The sequence below is a fragment of the Empidonax traillii genome, unplaced genomic scaffold (genome assembly GCF_003031625.1).
Source record: "Empidonax traillii isolate 1590-97213 ecotype Southwest subspecies unplaced genomic scaffold, ASM303162v1 scaffold288:size648122, whole genome shotgun sequence".
In the NCBI taxonomy this organism is placed as follows: Eukaryota; Metazoa; Chordata; class Aves; order Passeriformes; family Tyrannidae; genus Empidonax; species Empidonax traillii.
Genome location: NW_020955481.1, coordinates 496972 through 517762, shown reverse-complemented (window position 1 = coordinate 517762; position 20791 = coordinate 496972). Strand labels below are relative to the sequence as shown.

The window sequence follows — 20791 nt, the reverse complement described above, 5'->3', positions numbered from 1 at the left end:
TCCTCTTTTTAAAAAAGAGGTGTGTGTAACATGGCTGTCTGGAGGAACTGGTTCTTCCTTGTGATAGTTTACTTGTTTGTCTGCATCCGATGGTTGTGAATGTTCTCGCAGAGGAACTCATTCTTGCCACGTAATTAGATAATTAGTTTCCATCTTTGATAGGCATTGCTGCAGCTGGCAGCGTGCACCGTCCCTAATAATGGATATAATAGACGAGGAAAATCAGCTAAATTAAGTTTAGTATGAACTAGATACCCAGGCAAGTGCACTTAATTCCACAGGCAATTATTTCTATATATAGAAATATTTGGTCTCAGTGGACGTACTTGTGACCTTATCAAGCACTCAGCGGAGAGAAAGGAGAAAGTTGGTAGTGTATGTTTATGGAAATGCAGTGGAAACCAAGTGAAAAATGGTTGAGTAGCAGGAGAATTAATTAGTATGGTTATGACTGGCCAGCAGATATTTATAAGAAACTTTCGGATGTTTTACACCCCTTCAGTCTTGGTGCAATTTCCAAAAAAGTCTGTCTCTGCCAAAGTTGCATAGCAGCCTTTTCAGTGTATGAAATCCTTCACAGGTCATGTCTGCTGCTCTGTTAACTAATTTTGTTTGTGTGGTGCCCTGGAAGTCACGTTGCAGCTTTAGGTTTGCTTTCATGCTGCCTGAGAGCTCCTGCCCTTCTCTTTGTGCTGCTGTAGAAGGGCATGGTGCAGCTCCACAGCCTCTGAACAATGAAACAGCAGCTTCGTTTACCTTGGAGCCTGTAGGTGGACTGTGTGTGTCATCTATTTTACAGCCTAGATATGGAAGAATATTCCAGCATGTGTGGAGAATTTCTCCGTTAAATCCTCCTTGAAACTGATACCACAGACAGAAAGCATAGATTTAATTTTAATTTAGCTGAACAATTTACCTCCTGCTTACTTAGGCTTTTCATTTCCCAGGGCTTTTTTAATATAAACATTTTTCCTTCCTAAGTGTCTAACTAAACTTTCTCTTTTCCAGGGACAATGTTATGAATGGAGTGAAATGGTATAATGGGTGAAACTTACTTATCATAATGATATTAAAGAAGGTGTAAAGAAGAAAAGGGGAACGGGGATGTTTTGCTGACAACCAGAAATATCTTAGAAAAATTATAGAGATTATAGACAGATCACCTAATTTCTAAGATTATTATGTTACATTATGCTTAAAAGATTTTTTAAATAAGTTTTCTCTCAGAATTTGAGGATTTGACTGTTAAGAGGGATGTCTTCATAACACAATCTCAATACAAATTCATTGTCCTTAACTCTTACCAAGAAAATACAAAATGTGAATGACTAGAATCAGTAAATGTTTCTGAATTTTTGAGGGTGGGTCAAATTTGGCAGGAGAGGTATTCTGCAGCCACTGTACTTAGGCAAATAAGGCTGAGGAGGCAAACTGAGCACAAGCCAGCAAAGTTAGTGTTCTCTTTGCTGGAGGGTTTGCACTGAGCTGAGTGATGGGCTGCAGCTCCTGGGTTCTGTTGTACCCTTGTGATTTCAAATGGCAAGCCACTACACTTACCCTGGTTGCATTTAGCAGTGCCTGACTGAAAGCTTGCTGTGATTGTGAAATATCACGTGGCTGATTTATGTCTCTGTAAACAAGAAAAGAATGTTTTTAATACAGTTGTATATTCCCCACTTGAGCTAAATTTTTCCCAATGTCTTTCTTTAGAGGTTTTTGACATAAAAAAGGCTTAACAGTATTTTTTTCATGTGTTCCAATAGTTCTTTTTTAATAGCTGAGTTTCTATAGGATCAAATGTTATTAACATTTTATTCCCAGCCTTAGAAGAATCATAGGCACAGGGGCTCCCTGTCACTGCTTTATACTTTAGCAGCAGCAAAAGCGCCAGTAATGTATTATACAATCCCAGCATAATAAACTTGTGCCTGTGCAAGGGATCATAGCCGTTCTGGATTGCCCTTTCTTGGTTGTAGGGCTGACCTTTGTCCACTGACCTTTGCTTGTGCCTGGCTGGTTTTCAAAGATTAAACAAGCTGCCCCATGTGTACTGTCATTTAGTGGCAGTCACACCCTTGCAATTTTCAGACACCTGTTCATTTAGCAGCTCAAATAAGCCTTAGTTACCTTATTCAAATCTGGTACACGCCCAGCTGTTTCTCCTCAGCCTGCCTGTGTTGCCTGTTACCTCAGAGTGAAGGTGCCCCAGATACGAAAGAGCAGATTACATAAAATCCATTCCTCTGTAAATGGCAAAGCTGAGGCTGTACCTCCCAGGCTAATACTAGTCTGCATCGGTAGGTCCAAAGGTGAGCAGGTGGTGGGACAAAGTAAGCTGCTGAAGAATACCTAGCCAAGTGAAATATCAAATAAACTTGTGCCTCAACAAACAACAACAAGAACAACAACAAAAATTACATCCTAGCAGTGTTTTTTTAAAGTCTGGCAAGTCATAGATAGGATGGTTTGGGTTGGAAGGGACCTTAAAGATCATCTAGTTCCAACTCCCTGGGGAAAACGGGGGCAGGGGTGCCACACACTAGATCAGGTTGCTTAGGGCCCCATCCAACAAATGTTGGAGATCAGTGTGCTACCAGAGGGGGCAAGATTGAAGCATTTCAGCATCTTCTGTCGAGGGTGAGAAGGAAGTGGGGAACAAGATTATCAGAATCAATTTATGGAGAGTGTGTAAAGAGTGGTTAGCACACTCGGTCTTACTGATGCTAGTACTACGAGAAGGAGAGACAGCGTGATGTTTGAAAATCCAGATAAGAATGTTCTTCCTAGATGAGGCTTCCTAATTAGAGCAGGGTTTCTGTCTTGGGATTCAACCTTTCATGTGGTAAATGCTCAGTTATAAATGTATGAAGTTATTGATTTTCTGATGCCTTGCCAGCAGCTCATATATTGAATATTTAATGTAACCCAAATACTTGTTTCCTAGAAATACTCGGAGATTAAAAAAAAAACAAATCAAACTCAGTCTCTAGAGTTTACAGTTTAACCAGTCATATACTGGACAATCTAAAGAGGAAGGTACGAAATGTCTGTCTGTGGAATGGGGAAGGGATCCTTCCGGCAGACATTCAATGTTTGCACTGACTCAGATGGACTTGGGTGGGTGAAATTGCAGATGGATGATCTTCAAGCTTTGTGAGTGATGAGTGGGGTGGTTTTCATCCTGTTTTCTGCTAATTTGCAGGTATCTGTGAACTCTTTTGAAGAGGTCTACAAAAGAAATTCTAAGAAAATAAAGTACATTTATGTTACAAAGCAATTCACATACACCAGTTTTTAAGGTAGTCCAAACTCATAATTGAATTTTTGATGGAAGTGTGAAAGGATGGAATAACATTGTATGAACTTATATTTGAGATTATATTCTTTGCAGTTTATGTTCCCTGTGTTATGGGATTAGTCCTCCTTTTGATTTCAAATATTAGTGAATGGAGCAAAATTTAATGACCTTTGGACTACTCCTAAAGTTAAATGTGAGGTATACTGGATTTCTCTCCAAACAAGGAGAGCTCTTCAGTGTAAACTAGTAAATAAACTGAAACAGCCCACAGTTAATTACAGCAGGACCTTGAATCAGGGTTGGATCTCTTAGTAATTAAAGTCATTAGGACTACTGCTGTTTACTTTGATGCACGCAGGATTAAAATATTTGTTGTGTTTTGTTTTTGTTTTTTTTTTTTCTGGAGATTTTAATTAAATGAGCAAAATGTAGTTGTGTTGCTGCTTCCCCTAGCAAGAACCTCAGTGTCAGCAATCTGTGCTTTTGCCTTAAAAAAACAAACCAACCAAAGGCTTTATTTTCTTGCATGGAGATGCTGTTGGATGTCCTGTTAGGAGTATTAAAATAATTGCAACTTAACTATGTTTAATTATGCAGTAGATTTTATTTTAAGGATGTGTTCCCTTGCATGAAAACTTACAACAAGCAGCAGTCATCTCTGTCAACTGGGGAAAACACTACTTCACTATAAATATGGGGAAGGAGAAGAAACTAGAGTCAGACTAGTGGGCCAGACTTTATGACCCATGTGAGAACATGGGCAACTTCTAAAATACCAGTGAAATGGGTTTCAAAGTGTGAAACGATTTGGGGAGATGTGAAGTGTGACTATAAAGTCCTACAGGTGCAGAAAACTGCCAAAACTGTCAAATAAGATGTGCCTGCTTCATTCTGTCATGTCTTCACAGATGGCTGTTCTTTATTAATGAGGTTTATAGAGAGCAGTGCTTTGCAGTGGCTCACGCTGCTGTGATAGAGCAGACACTTTGAGGAGGAGGTTCTGGCCATTGTATAGCTGTCATATCACTGCTTGAAAGTGTTGATCTTTTCTCAGGGGAGCCATTAGAAAAGCTCACCTGAGCTGTGTCAAGCTGTTGCTCTGGGGCAGAGTGAAATGGATTTCACATCCTCCATTAACAATAACCTCACCTTCCTCCAGCCCTGTAAAAATTATGCTGTACATGATTTTTGGGAAGATGGAGAGAAATGCACAGAAAGCCACCGTGCAGCACTCTGCCTCTTACCCTTAAGTGGAATTGTTGTTGTCTGAGATAACAGGAGCGTGCTTCTTTGGGACTTGACTTCATCATCTGGATGTGCCAGGTCAGGTTGATCACAGCACATCCATTTCCACTCTATACAAGTGTGTGTTCAATGCGCTGTTGTGACTGTCCCTTTGACAGCATGCCGACAGTTGTGGGTTTTCTATTTCCTTGCGCTCAGCTTTAAGGCTGTTTCCAACCTTTCCTTTCATGCCTTGTACAGGTCAAGGATGAAAATAGTTTTCATATTAAGAAAAACCAAACAAAACCAAAAAGCTCAACGCGGAGCCTGCTCTTTCTGAGCTAATGAATGTCACAGCTTCTAACTGGAGCATCGCATTCCAAAAGGAACAAAATGAGCAGCTTTTATTGCTGTGATGATGCATCCTGCTTCCAGCAAAGCAGTCCCCATCCACCTTTCTTCAAGTTCTGCTCACTGAGCTGTCACCCAGTCCCTGTTGTGTCTCTTGCTTCCCTGCTACAGTTTTAATTTTTCTCCCTTCACATTTTGTTTATCTCTTGTCACACCCTCCCATTTCCCAATCTCTTTGCCTTTGGCACGCTCAGAACAGCAACGCCCACAGTGCTGATTAATCTCTTAATAAATCTCAGATTCAGTAGCAGGAGTTGGATCTCTACCAGGCTTTGGAGAAGACTCTGACCTTCATCCTGGACTGCCTCAGCCCAGCTCAAACATGCCAGAAAGGACGAGATGCAATTGCTTTAGTGCTTTTCATCTGTTAACCTGGATAGTTCACTTCAGAACTGTGACAACTTCTGTAACCCTGTATTTGAGGAGCCTCTTGTGATGCTTATTATTTGGCACACTGTGGTGTGTTTACTGGAATGACATAATGGAGGTCACCAAGACCTCTGCAGGAATGTGTGGAGGTGCATGGTTGCAGTTTTGTTGCACAAAATCTGTGAAACAGGGTCTAAACCTTAGTGAAATGAAACCAAAATATATAATTGTATATTTAATAATATCAGTGCAAAATCAAATTTTTAAATTGCAGTCAGCAACTGTGTAGGAATATCAGAAATGGGAACCATATAGGACTTCTATACTGTCTCAGTAATATTATATCCCTGAGTTCCTCATTTCACCAGTTTAGCTGTAGAATTATTAGATGAAGGTACACACATTCTCTGTGTGATTAACTGTTTCATCTGGAATTCTGAGACGTGGTCTTGGTGACCTTTGGCAAGGTGGCTAGTTGTGCCCTATTTGTGGTCTAGTTTGTCATCTTAAGTTAAGCAACAGATGAGAACAGGTTGCTCCGGGAGGGTGTTGGAGGCTCATCGCTGAAGTGTTCAGCACCAGGTGGAGTGGGACTCTGAGCAACTTGATCTAGTGAGTGACATCCCTGCCCATGGCAGGGAGATTTGGAACCAGATGATCAAGAGTCCTTCCACTCCAAACCACTATGATTCTATGAGTTCAGTCTCTTATGGTCCTTTTGAGCTGACTGTCTTTACAGAGCAGGAATTACCCTAATCTTTTTATCTCTTCAGCATGAAAATTGCATGGCTGGATGTCAGAGCACTGCTACTGCTTTGTGACATGACCTGCATGAAAGAAATAACCTACAGCAATGCAAATTTATGATACCTAATACTGGGGTATTTTTTATTGCTCTGGAAAAGAGGCTGTGGATGCCAGTGAAATACAAATTTTAAATGAGTATATAGTTTCTAAAATTAATTCAGTTTACGACCTCTGTTGATCCTGACTCAGTGCCAGGTATATTTGAGTTGGTGTCAGCAATATCGATGCCGTATTTATCAGGAGCTGAATGACAAGATGAGATGATCACAGTGCTTTTAGGTGGCAATAGTGATTGAGCTGGTTTAGATGCAGGAAGTGTGGATGCAGGCTCAGCATTTCACTGCTCATCCTTAGTGTTCTGCTGCTGCTTAAGCCTTTCTCTGTTATAGCACCTGCCGTGAGTCTAGCTGTCAGGGAGGCCAAGGGAAACACAATCAATCAAGCAGATTTCTGAATGATTTTTTTTTTATTCACTTTCCCTGATTCTTGATGAAAAAAGTCACTGTACCATTTGCTGTGGAGCTGGTTTTCAAGTGTTAGACTGAGTTTTATGCTCCAAAATAGTTACTCCTGTCGTGACAAAAGCCGGATGTCTTGTTATTAAATCTAAAATGATTTAACTCAATGGTTTATTAATTCTGGTAATAAGAGAAATAGTAAGTGAGAGAAAACTCACCTACTGAAAAAAAATATTCTCAAACTTGAAAAAAGTTTAGACTGTTTAAACATTTATTTCCTTGCACTGAGTTCAAGGAACTCAAGGGAGTGGTGGTGGTATCCAAACAGCAGAAAACATAGCTAGTTCATGGCAAACAGTACTTAAGTTCAAAGGCCAGAATAACTAACCAGCAAATATGTCTAGAGATTTTTTGTCTTTATTATTTGTACTTCTTATCTGTGTGGGGTTTATTGTTTTGAGAAGTGAATTAAATCCAGGGGATTCTCAACAACAAACATTGTGTCCTGGTCTGAACTGGACAAACTGCTTGCTGACCTTGAAGTCTGCAAGGTTTTTGCTCCAAAGATAAGTTTGCCTGCTTCTTGGCATACACGTCAACGGTACTGTAGGAAAGATTTGAAACTCATAAGAAATATGAAGCTCTGAATGAAAACCAAATAGAGATAACTTCATTGTTTAATGAGAAGTTCTAAAATGAAAGTTAGGCTACTTTGCATGTAAAAGCTCTCCTCTTCCAAAGTGACTGTTAGAAGGGCCAAATGTTTCAAGGTATTTTCTTAATGGCACGTTATGAAAACCGTGTCTGTAGATGCATTTTTTTAGCTACGTTATGCTCTGAGTTAAATTGACAGGATTTTATTTTACCTGGGGCTGAGTTGAAAGCACTTCAGAAGTAGTAGCTACCTAATACAGAAGTTCCCTCCAGGTCTCTGCAACAACAGTGGTACCTACTATGTTCTTCATATTCTCTAGAGTTTTAAGAATTAGTGGATTCTCTTTGTCTCCAAACAAAGCCAACAGAACTGGGTCTATAACCACCTATTCTGCTTTTTATTTTATTATACAAGCATGAAGTCCAAACAGAATGTTAAGTAGGGTGTAAAGTTGATATTTTAGTGACCTGAATAGAGTTCAGCATTGTAATGTCAGTGCTTATACATGCTTCAACCCTCAAGATACCCATTTCTCACTCTGTTGGACCAAATACAGTATCTTTAGCTTAGGAGTGTGAGGAATTTTCCCTTTCACATTCGGTTGTACAAATATATTATCTGCTTCAGAAGTCACACTTTTCTTGTGTAACCTACCTGTGCAGAGCTGACTGAATAAGAGAGGTGAAATTTTGATGGTCTTGACCAAAGGTAATTTGAGGACAAGTGTTAGAGATTAAATTTTGCATTGGGATTGGATTTTACCTGAATGCTTTTAACTCACCTACCCACAGCCACTCCCCCAAATAATTTGTAAGACTTGGGCTTCAACATAGGTATAAAACTCACTGAACATTTGGTAAGAGAGCTGTGGACAAATGAAGCAAAGGATGGGGAAATCTAAACTGTGTAATTTGCCTGGATTATGATAAACTGTTCACAGGAACTTTGTGTTCTCTGAAAACGGCATATAACAAATATTAAAGATTTTAACTCTTGTTTTTTAACATGGGTAATAGTAAAACAAGGAGTAATTCATAGAAAGTAGATTCAGCTTCAGAGAAAAATTTCCAAGAAATCCACAAAGAAAGTGGAAGAGAAAGTACATTGCCATGACTGTAAGATCTCAAGGTCCTGATGGAGAGATCGCACAAGAGTTTAATGGAAAAGCCAGATGCACACCAGAGACAGAGGATAGATTGGACCTGGGAGGATCTTGGTTTTCCATTTATAATTCTAATTATTAAGTCCATTAACAGGAAGCCAGTTAGACAAAAGAGGCAACAGTACTGAAAGGGTATACAGGAGAGGGAGTTGGAGCAGTGCCCTGCTGCCAAGGAGAGATGTCTAGCTCTCCTGTGATGGCTGAAATTCTTTCAAATACTTGAAATAGTCACTCTATAAGATGATTAAAAAGTCATGAGTGGTGGTGATGTTAAGTAATTGAAGCTGTCAATTAGAAAGACATGGGTACAATTCAAAGGAGGGAGGGATTCAATGAAAAGAACAGATTTGTTTTTCTCTCTCAAGTGTAGGCACCGTGTGTTTAGTTACAGTGCTTTGTAGAACTCCAGTGTGCAGGGACTAAAGGCCATGCAGATTTAGGACAGGCATGATATCATTAAACTTGTGCCGTTCACATTCAAGTGGAATTAGGAGAAAGCTGAGAGTTTTCTCTTTCTCAGTTGTAAGGTGCTCAGTAAGATAACTGTTATTTTTTTAAATACAGGTATAATATAACTCTGGTGTACTTCCTGCATTCTCAATAACCACATTTCATATATTCTTTTAAATGTGAAAATGTTTTTTTCATAAGCAGGATGCAAGGAAGAATATCTAAGACACACAGGAGGTGGTTGTTTTCTGGTGAAGTTTCAGTTTCACAGATGTAATTCTTATGCAAGCTGAATTCTTCTGACTGTTACCTGCATGCAGTGTTGTTACTATGTCAGGAGAATTGAACTCACTGTCTCCTCCTGTGTTTCAGGTCGGCAAATTCCACCCTTAGATCCTCATGAAAACAGTAACAATGGAGCAATCAAACTTGGAAAGCAGACTTCACAGACGGGTAGGCGGTGCTGCTGACCCAACTTGATCTTTTTAGTTTTACTTGAAAAACAGCACCATTTGCCTTTTTTTTTTTCACTGAGAAAGGACTTTGTGATCTCAGTGACGTGGATCCTTATCTTGAAAGCAGTAATTTCAATACTTCCCATGAGCAATAACGCAAGGACCAGAAGCAGAAGGCTTTACTTCAAAGGGATTTTGCAAAACCCAGTTGGAAAATCCTCTCTAATATCCTGTCAAAATTACAATGTCAGAGTACTCCGACGCTGTTTAAACCAGTGACTGAGGTTTTTTTTTTTTTAATAAAAAGATGGGTTTATGTATAAAATTTAGGTTTGCTGCAAAAACTTACCTTTTACATTGCAAAGTGGACTTGGCATGTTTTTAGAGTTTTCTCTGGAATAATAGGGTGAAAAAAAAACACCATAAAACCTGATTTGCAAATTTTTTTTATGGTTTCACTGCCATCTTTTTAGCTGGACTCTGCTTCAATGTTTTTGTAAATCTGTAGCTTCATCTCACACTTTCAGTAAACATGAGCAAGAAATGGACTGAATTTGCTAACTGAAGGAAAAAAAAAGAGATTCAAAGGATGAGCGAATGCAGTTTTTACAGACTATAAGTCAAAATCTGTGTCAGGAGGTGCTGTGTATGTGAAAGAACGAGTTGTCATGAAAGAATCTGCTAGACCCCATACATTTCTAGTGTACTCCAGAAGGAAGTGAAAATGCAGCCACTGGGTGACGACTGGAATGATTCCCTGTGCAGGGTGTAGGCTTCATTAATTACTGAAAATGTAGAAAGAACATAAATACAGGCTTAATCTCCACTACTTTATCAGGTTTCCTCCAAATCTGTGCCACAGACCAAAGTTGTCTCTGTTCAAAGTTGCCTATTCCTTGGTTTCTAAAAGAGGATGCCACAGTGCCTCACTCCTCATGGTCTCACTGCTGCACTCCAAGAGGTCTTCAAGTTCAGAGAATGATATTTCTGTACAAAAACTGCTTAAGAGAGCACAGTATAATTTGGGGTTAGAGGCTGGAATCTAATAAAACAAACCCAAATGTTTGTTTACAAATGAAATTCTGTGAATTTGTGGAGTAGTCTCCTCATTTGTGGTGTGGAAGACCCACTGTGTGCTATCTTTGAAGCGTGATGCACTTGAAAATGCAGTCTAGGAAAAAAATCCTACAGATGGTTATGAACTGGTAATAATGTAAAACTGTATGCGTTTTCCACTTCCATCTTTTATGAATGTGTGTGACTGAATGATAAAATCCAAATTAATCTTCTTCATCAATTTCATTGGAAACGGGAATTGGGGTAAGAAATGCCAGATTGATAACCAGAGCCCAGCCTGCATTCCACAACATTAATTTGTTCTCTTATGGGGAAGATTATCGTCGCTGCACATTTTGGGGGGAAACTTATGAAAAGCAAACAAAAAGGAAAAGCGGCTTTCCACAATAAATCATGAGCAGGCAGGCTAAGAGCGTGGTTTCCGTGTTTATACATAAAAAGCAAACCTTATTGGTTGGTTGTGAGATTGCTTTGATAAAATGTCACTAATTATTAGGGCTTGAAACAGAGCCAGATAAAATCAACAGGAACATTTTGTCTCCAGAGGACTTGGAGTAGTTATGGGTGGGAAATGTCCCTCTGGATTTTATCTAAGAATCTAAACTGCATTGTTTTTCACATATAATCCATTTCTCCCATATTTTGGCCTCCTTTAAAAGCACTCATACTTGAAAATATACCCTTGAATATTTTGGGTAAACTTTCAGTTGTCACCTGTGCTGATATATGATCCATGTCTCTGACTCACTGCAGCAACTATTTTACTGATAATCCAGAGTTATTTAATTGAGAATTCAGCAATCATCATTGTTGATAGTTGGGGAGGGAGACAGGCTCCTTTAGGGAACATTTAATCCCTTCCTGGTACAAGCAAGTCTTCCAGTGGTGCCTGGCTCTTTCACCTGGCTGTGGAGGGAGAGCTTAACCTGGCCCTCAGCTGTAAAGAAATATCAAACTTACCAGCATCACAAATTCATACGATTTATGGGCTGTGTGACCCAATGCTGCAAGAGATCTGGTTTGTCCCAAGTAAAACCCAGTAAAAGGCTGGACCTTTTACCCAGGAAACAAAGTGAGATCAAACCCATGTTTTTAAAGATGCCATAAATTTTAGTTCAACATATGGCAGTAATTTTTAGCTTTTGTAAATCATTGAAAACATTTTTTTTAACGTGGCATCTCAAAACTTACTAAATCCTAATTGAGATGTCTGAAAGCTTTGTAAGACAATTAATTCTGCATAATTTATGCTATATTTGTATAATTTATGCTAGAACTGGCAAATGATGCTGATCTGTATGGGATGTTGTCCTGAACTGCCAGCTCTCACAGCTGCCATTGAGCAGTATGTGAATCAGAACAGATTTATGAGTTATATGTTAAAATAGTTCAAAATTGGAAGTTTTTAACAATGAATGTCAGATTTTTAAAATTTGAATGCTGACTAAGTAGGCTCAAGATGTTTTTGCACTTGGTGGGTCAAATCTAAATCACCTTAATCTACTTTTAGTCGAGAAAAAGATTCAAATTAATAAGGATTCTGATTGTGTAAGTTCTTGATATTTGGTTTACTTTGAGCTTGAGCAAGGAAGTCTGAAGTCGCAGGTGAAAAAATAACAGGCCTCTGTGCTGCACAGAGGATCTCTCATTTTCTTTGAACACAAGGCTCGCTTTCAACAATGGTGTTGCCTCTCTGCTGTTCGTCAAAGCTAAAGTGCAGCTTTCACACGCCTCTTGAAATGAGATTTGTTATAAAAATTGTGATTTTCAAATGTAAAATTAATGATTTCTGCTCCCTTTTGTTGCCTGTGTTGCTTGGAAAGTACCACTACCCTTCATAAACAGCCAGAAAAATGACAGAAAAAAAATCCCAAACTCAGAGTCGAAAGTTTCGGCGGCAACTGGAATTCCTCTTAGTAGTTAATGGCTGGTGAAAAGTTAAATTACTGTACAGGAGCACCTGACTCTGTAGCTGATCGTCTGTAATAATAGGGATAATAGTAATATCAATGCTGCCGTTCTAGGTTAGCCAGCTGGTGCTGGATTTGTCCAAGATTTATTTTCTCAAGAGAGCAGGCAGCAGGGCTGATGCACAGGCTGTAGTGCCAAGGATATTTGGTGGAGCTTGTTTGCACCATGACTCGAGACTGGGACTATCCAGTTGTGGGTGACTTGCTTTTCTGGATTGTTGCGAACTAGTTTAAAAACAGAATTATGAAGGAACTGGTTTTCACATATGCTCTGCATATGTGTGTGTATATAAGTACAGTTTTATATTGTTATGCTGACACGTAGTGTTTTTTCACTATGTCTGGTTCTCGTATACTGCACGTTGTATTCTGTAAGTACATTTTTTTGTTAATGATCATTTCACCTTTATGGACTTAAAAGTTGCGGATCAAAGGTAGCAAGAAGGTAGGCACACACAGGTACAATTGTTGACTTGCCATTCTTACGCATGAAAATGGCATATTATAGAAAAAGTTTGTCTTGCAGACTGAGAAATCTGAAAAAGGCCATTATTATTCAAGAATTGGGATTCTGAAGTAATCAAGTGACACTTCAAAAAAAAAAAAAGGAAAAAACTTACTATTTTTGTTCATGGTACAGCACGTCTATCTGAACGTGGGTCTGTATCAATACCTAGAAAAGTTACCTATCATCCCATGTCTTCACTAATCCTTTCACGGCACATGGTAATAAGCATGACTAGATAGAGTACATGTGTAAGCATTCTGACTATAATTAGATGGTCTCAGTACAGTGATACATTTTACTATCCTACCCTTAATTATTTAAACCAGAGTCAGTGATAAATCGTCAGTTTAAAATCACTTGCTAAGTATTTCTGTTTTGTTTATATAAGTGCTTTGACTGGGCTGGACCCACTCGCTTCATGTATGGGATGCTGCAATCTGTTAATACTTTACCTTTTGTTTTACGTATTAATTGTATCATACCTAATAATATTTTTTGCCCTAAAATGTAGTTTTGGTGTTTTATTTAACCTACAATGATTAATGCTAATAAATGTTTTAAATGCCTCTGATTTGGGGATGTCTCTGGTTTCAATAAAGCAGAACAAAATTGCTCTCATTTTGCACATCATTTGCTCTTGAAAAAGGTCTCTCTGCAGTCTGTGGATTACTTGCCTGGGATTTAAATGCTGCTTGAAACGTGTATGGCTGGCCTTATAGCAGAAACTGTATGCATTCCTGGAGGATCCTGCAGTGTTCCAAAAATCAGAAAAAGATCATCTGAAAATCCCTTTGATAAGTTATTTGATTTACCCATTAGAAGAGAGGCAGCTGAGTGGCCAATATCTGCTTAGAAATTGAGAATAGTAGCTGTCAGTGGAAAGTGACCACCACTTGCTTTGAATAGCAGCAATGTCTGGGATGTCTCGCTTCCTCTTTTATATGTCTTTATTTTGGTGATACATTTTTATTTTTTCCCCCTACTTCATGTCCCTCAAACTTGTGTTTAGGAGATAAGGATTAACACTCTCTTAAGAAGTATGCAGTGTTTCATACCCCTTAGTGCTATTGTTTCAAGAGCTGTTTAACCTCACCAGAAGTTTTTTGCACTGTTTGTCTCATATTTTCAAAGTTGTTAACCACAACTATGAGGACTATGAATAAAGGGTTGGATTGTTTTGTTTTTTAAAGGAAAAACAGTGTTTTGGACTAACAGTTTTCTAACTACCATGATAAATTCAACACACACCAGTACACAAGACGCACAATAACTCAAATAACAGCACAGAACACAATTTTTATACGTAACGGGAAGGCAGTATTTCAAAGAGTTTTCATTTGTTGAGTTCAGTTACTGCTGGATAGGTACTCACCAGGATCTGTTCCCTGCCTTAAAGCACTTATAATTATCTTGAAAAAATTATGCATCTTTCTCCCAACTGTGCGTGAATGAGAATGAGCCCATATACACAACTGTAAACTAAAAGGTGATGTACTCAAGGAAGGTCTTAGCCCCTTAATTACTACCAGTGTGCTGGAAAATCAGAAGTGAATGTTGTTTTGCCTTTACGTATGTAAAGGGAGTTGTACCCCTTGATGGATCAGTCCTTGTGTTGTCAGTGGATGTTTTACATGGCTTAGAAACATGTTCTTGTGGTGCTGTGGGTTAGTTTGGAGTTGAATTTAGCATGAGAGAAATTAGCGTGAGAGGGCGGCCATACAATTGGCTGTAAAATAAATCTCTCCTGCTTTCCTTTTGACATTGAAGGTTGTGTCTGGAGGTACTTCAGGAAAAGTATTTGACATTTCAGCCTTCAAAATCTTCACGACTCCAGCTTCAGTCCTTCTGCAAAGAGCATCATAGGACACCCTGCTGTGATCTCCTGAGCACTGTACTGAAATGAGGACAGCGAGGCTGATGAAATAGCTATTTCATACCTCCACCCCCTCACCTAATCTGCAAAAATGGTTAGGGCACTACTGGGTTTGTGAAAAGTCTCCCTTCCCTGAAAGGAAAACAGTAAACTGCAGGATTCTTACTTTTTTGTCCCCCCTTGATGTTATTTTACCCAAGGCTACAGAGCAATTTTCTTTAACACTGTTAAAGCGCTCACGGGAGGATAGACTAGCTGAAGGCATTTGTACAAATGCTCCTGTTAATTGGTGCAGGTTGCTCCCTAAAGTCTCAACATCAGTGATAGGATGCCTTCATCGTGTAATGGGGTTCTTGGCCATCAATAGTGTCCTCTTTTGATCTTCTATTTTTAAACAGCTGGACCAGGGATAAAGTAATTGCTTGATAGGAACGCTCTGTCACTGTCCAAAAGTAAGACTTTCCACTAAAAAGTATGAAATCAATGGTTGCCCACATTTAACAGATTAAGATGAGAAGAAATATGTAATAGCATAATGCTTCATAATACATTTTCTTTTTGGTGTATTAAATACCTATTTCAGATGGCTTTCTCCTCTCTTGAGTAAGAAGAGTCCTTATTGCCAAATGCGTGTATTTCTAATACTACCAAGTGAGTCTTGATGCAGATTAGTTTGTATTAGCTGTTACCACTGCTGTGTGTTTTGCAGGAATATGAGGGCAGGCTCGTGATACTAGCAGTCATAATGATTGTGTTTTCAAGAGAGAGGTGTACAAGTGTAACCAGAATTGTTTGGTAACACAGATGTTGTGAAAACTTGGAGACAGTACACTGACAGAACTTGGTGTAAGAGACCTGTACAAACTTGCATTTGATGTTACAGCAATTAAGTTTTTAATCAGATGGCATTATTCAGTGCAGAGAAGAGAATTTTGAGGCTTCTGGTTAGGTATTAAACATTTAGCAGCTCAGGAGTGATTTTTTCTGCCTATTAAATTACTCCAGCACAAAAAAATTTTTATCCCTGAGACTCCCTGAAGAACAAAAAAAAAAAAAAAGCTTTCTTTGAAAAGTACTGACCTTGTTTTATCAAAACCTCCCTGAGAACCTGAGCTTTCTCTTTCCCATCACCTGTCAAAAGTTCTTTGAGATACATTTTATTTATGATGCATCCAACCTTTCTATTTGCTACGTTTTGGGAATTTTAGAAAACAAAAATGCCTTTTCCCTAAAGTGCATTTAATTCACATTTATTTTACCTAGTCAGTGCCACTCCATAGTGCTCCCTCCACAACAGTAAAATACATGTTTAAATAAGAAGATAAATACTTAACAACTGAATCCCTGTACCCCACAGTAAGTAGAGTACTCTGGGGAAATGATCTATTACAGACTAAAACAGAAAGGATCCCTGTGCTTCTGATTACATATTGACAAGTACCAATCAATAAAGCAGTCAGCTTACATGTCTGAGAGATGCCCTTGAGGAAAAGGAACATCATATTCCTTCCTCCTGGTCAATATAACATGTCTTGGGGGGCAAGTGACAGCATTGTTGTTACTGACAAAAACCAAATAAAAAACAAGCAAGAGGATGGTAACATTTTCTCTTCACTTGTTTAATACGGTTGAAATGTAGGTTAAGCACCTTATAAAAGTAATTCCTGCTGCTCCCTGTCTTCAAAGACTCAAGTTGCTTTGCTGACAAGTATATGGAGTTTTCACAGTAGTTTAATAAGAAACAGCAGTGGATAGAATCTGGATAAAACAGTGCATTTCAAAATCACTCTCTTATATTCTAGCTCAGCAAAAAATCAAGTTATCACCAATCCTACAATCACTGCCAAATATCCAATGTCTTGTCTGTTTTCATCACTCATCAGATGGGACAATTTTGCACTGTGGATATTTACCAAAAAAAGCATCAAATGTATAGAAGGAATCTAATAAAAGCCCTGAGAAAGAAGGACCTTCAAAATAAAGATTTATCTTTACTGTGCTATTTCTTGAGGAAGTCAGGAATATGAATGAGAGTGAAGTAGCTTTTCTGGCACCATTTCTTTTAGAGATACTGTTTGTACTTTGAGTTTTGCCACATTCTGTAGGTCATTCCTGATTCTCAAGGAAAATTTGCTTTCAAGGTGGCAACTTGAACTGCCTGCTGGCATCGAACCAGCTCTCCTCCCACGCCACAGCCTTTGAATGGTTCTCCTCATAATCTCAGTAAGGAGGGACAGAAGTCTTACTAGCAGCTGACATTTCTAATGGAGGTGACTCACTTTCTTGACAATTTTGAACACAAAGGACGTTCTTGAGATATGCTGGAAATCTGAACTCACAATGACCTAGGAAAGGCTTTCAGCAGATAAAGTTGTTTCCTTGTGACAGAGATACCAGAAAAGGAAACTTTTTTTTTTAATATATACGTTTTCCGCAACAGTGTTTTTTTTTTTTTTTTTGTTTGGGGTTGTTTTTATGCTTTTAGGACTTGAAATTTCTGGAGGGGAAATAGGTTTCTTGGAATTAAAACAAAGCTGGAATGCCATGTTTATTATTACATTCTGAAGAGGGAAAATAATATTTAGAACCGAAAAGAAAGGACAAACAATGTGACGATGGTGGGTCACAAGCCCATTGAGGTGATAAGAAACAAAAGCTATGTCTGAAATACAAAATGTGGATTTGAGGTACAAAGGATATCACATTATAAATGGTCAGAGTGCATATACTCATATTTCACGGCACAGCCACTTTAACACCACTGTTACTTGAAAACCCTAGCTAATAACTGAGCATAAACAAACACAAGATTAGGAGTACATCAGGTTCCTATGCTCCACCTATTAAAAATGATACCATATCTTTTCCTGTGGGTATGTCTGAATTTACAAAGTACAATGTCCACTGAGTAAGAGATGATACCCTTTCACGTAGTCCATGACACAGTGGCTGAGTTGGAACCCTGGGCAAAGGGCTTTGCCTAATACATTCTAGTGCATTTACACAACCACCCTGCCTACATGGTTTAGCTTTTCACGAAGCTTGATGCTGCCTGAATGATATGTTGGAATGATGGGTGGTTTTGCACAAAATGGGGAAATTGCTGCAGAGAAGACTAAAGAGGAAAGGACGAGGTGCTGATAAATGCATCCAAGTAGGTTTGCATTGACTGATTTAAACCGCAGCATGTGGTATGTACTTAGGTACTTGCTGCTGGCAGTATAAAGGCTTTACAATAACACAACATCCGTCACTGAAAGTTAAGATGGAGGGATTTTTTATTTTATTTCTCCCAGGAGGAAATTGATGCCTTAGAAAATCCACAAAGCTTGAATCATCAAGTCATCACTGTCAGCGGGCACGTCTTTCAGACACTTCACCATATCTCACTGTGAATCACACACCAGTGAAAGATGCATACCATGGCAAAAAATTGCACCCTTCCTTTTTAAACTGTGATAGACAGAGTTTAAAAAATTGCAGGGCCTTAAGCAGCTACTAGATTAGAAGGAGAGCCACCATCTGAGAAGTGTGTTCCGCATCGCATCAGTGACAGTGAGTTGAGGATGTCTGGGAGCTACAGGTTTCAAAGCTCTAGAAGAGTGGTTACTTGGCTATTTGGCAAAATTACTCAGCCCATGTCTCTGGTAGTGCAGATGTAATTGAGGTTACCTTCTGACAGGTCTGCTTTTGAAGAAAGCTAGCTTTCCTGGTGAAATGGTGCCAGGATCCCCATGAGAAGTCCCTGTTCCTGAAGATGTTCAAGAAAAGACATGGTCTTTGCCATTTTCAACCACCTTCAGAAGTTTTCCTTCCATTTAGTGGGAGATCCAAGCCATAAAAAAAAAATCCTGAATGTTAGATAATTCTAATGTATATTTCAAGCCAGGCAGACACAGGCAAGAAATCTGAGTTCAGAAACTTCTGGTGTCTTCAGATCATTCTGGAAATGTAGGGAGACTGAGTTTCAAGCTAGGACATCTGATTTTATGCACAACCATGTCAAAAGAAGTATGATGAGGGTGATGAGGTAATGGACAAAAATCTCTGTCAAATTTTGTAGTCATTACAATTTTAAATACAACCATTACTATAATGTCACAGTTGTTGTTTGCCTACATCTTTCATACGCAGAGCTGGTCCGTAGAGGAGCAGATTTTGACTGACGATGACAGAGTGTAAATTGTTATACTTCTCCCACCCAGGTAAATGCCTCCAATTTATATATCCATCCTCTCTGGAGAGAGTTCAGAAAGGACGGATCCTTCTATGCCATCCTTCCATGAGGCCACTGAAAAGGAAAATTTAGAGTCAGGCCTTTGAGACCTCGAGGCCACAGTTTGCCTCCATGCATGTTGAATTACCCACTGTCGGGCCTCCACGGCAGCTCCCTTTACCTCCATCAGAACTGGCCTCTGTATTGCCTCATGTCTTCAGGAGTGGTTTGGTGCATTTCAAAGTTTTCCTGTGAGGCAACTGCAAGTACTTCATTTCCTTATGATGTGGTCTGGTATCTGCTGAGGACACAATCAAGGAAAGTGTTACATTTTGTTACCTACTCAGCTCACAGGAGGGCAACAAGGACAGTAAAACCTGAAGATGCGCAAAAGTCTGTTTAAGCGCATCTTGGGCAAACTCAGCTGTTCTAGTTTCCAGAAAAGGATTCAGATAATTGATAGACATTGCTATGGTCATCTCATCAACTGAATTAGTTCTGCTTGCATTTAAGAATTAATCCATCTATGTTATCGAGGCTGAAACAGTCGGAAGTCAGGTCAGTCATAATGTAGTCAGAAGTCATCTGATCCTGCCCAGTCTTTTATAATGAGTTGTTACTGAAATTTGTTAAAATTGAATCAGTGGCCTAAATTAATCATTCAGAAACCTCTATCCACTTCACTCCCTAAGAGACAAATGTATGACTGAAACCTTCATTTCGGTTTTCAGTAAATGGAAAAAATAGTGAAGAATGTCACGCATGATGTCACTGGAATAGACAAACTTTACCAAATACATGACAGGTTTTGAGGAAGAGCCTAATTCTCAGATTTAAAATGTGACTTAGTAACAATGTAATGATGCAGATCCTTGCTTTGCTGTCCATCAAAGCCACCCAGATAAAGCCTCCTAAGATTTGCTGAAGCTTACGTACCAGGCTTGGAAACAAAACTTAGAATGTGAAAATGGCCTAAAGAGTAATCTTTTTAGCTTAGTCATCCCTCAGATTGAACATCCAATATTTTAACTTGGTTAAAAGTTTTGTTACTGATGCATAGGCCAAAATCCAGGTCAGGTGTTTCTGTCACAATTGTATTGCCTCTAAATAGCTAACAAGAAAAAGACGCAACAATTTCTTTTTTGACTTTGATATGAATTCATGTAGGTACTAGTTTCTGGATAATAAAGCACAGTTTTTCCTAGGCTACTTTGAAAAGATGGATTTTTTTTCTGTTATAATAATGAAGTGAAATGAAATTTTTTCCCCTTCACTGTATGTGTGAGAGAATGTTCATCAGTGAAAACAAAACACATTTAAGTCTTCAGGCTCTAATGCTCCCAAGAGTATGACAAAAAAATTTGTGGAAATACTGTTGTAGCCATTCATCTTCATTCTGAAATAATATTTGTGCACAGGGGAGATTTCAAATGACTGGTAAAAAATTGAATGTGGCACACTGTAAAGAATAAATGCAATGGGTTTGTATAATTACAAGCATTACATGGACCCTTGGCAAAATACTAATAAAGACAGATTATAAATACAGAAGTAAATAGAAATTAATTCATAGGTAGTAGCTTATGTAATGTTAATAAATATTTTCTTTTTGGCTGAAAATAGATGCATTCAAGCAACAAGATGAGACTTAAATGCAGTTGCTTAAGATAGATGTATTGACTTAATACATATGGATTACTTTAAGTCATTTGATGTAGCCCTGCATGACAATCTGGTAAAAAAAATGCAGTGCTATACAAAATCAATTTACCTATATCAAATGCTCTGGGAACCAATTAGCAGCTACATCAGCATGTTTCTACTCTCTTATAATGGGTTATTTAACAGCTTCAAAGGA

The 20791-nt window shown here is 38.7% G+C and overlaps 1 protein-coding gene across 1 annotated transcript in view; it reads left to right on the top strand.

Annotated features, from left to right (window-relative positions):
- RAB31 (RAB31, member RAS oncogene family) overlaps positions 1 to 12917 on the top strand; it is a 64563-nt gene extending 51646 nt beyond the window's left edge. The window contains exon 7 of the mRNA XM_027890450.1: positions 9207 to 12917. Coding sequence (XP_027746251.1) covers positions 9207 to 9304 — 98 coding nt within the window. The 3' untranslated portion in view covers positions 9305 to 12917. The remainder of the gene's footprint in view (positions 1 to 9206) is intronic.
- Positions 12918 to 20791: the final 7874 nt, after the last annotated feature.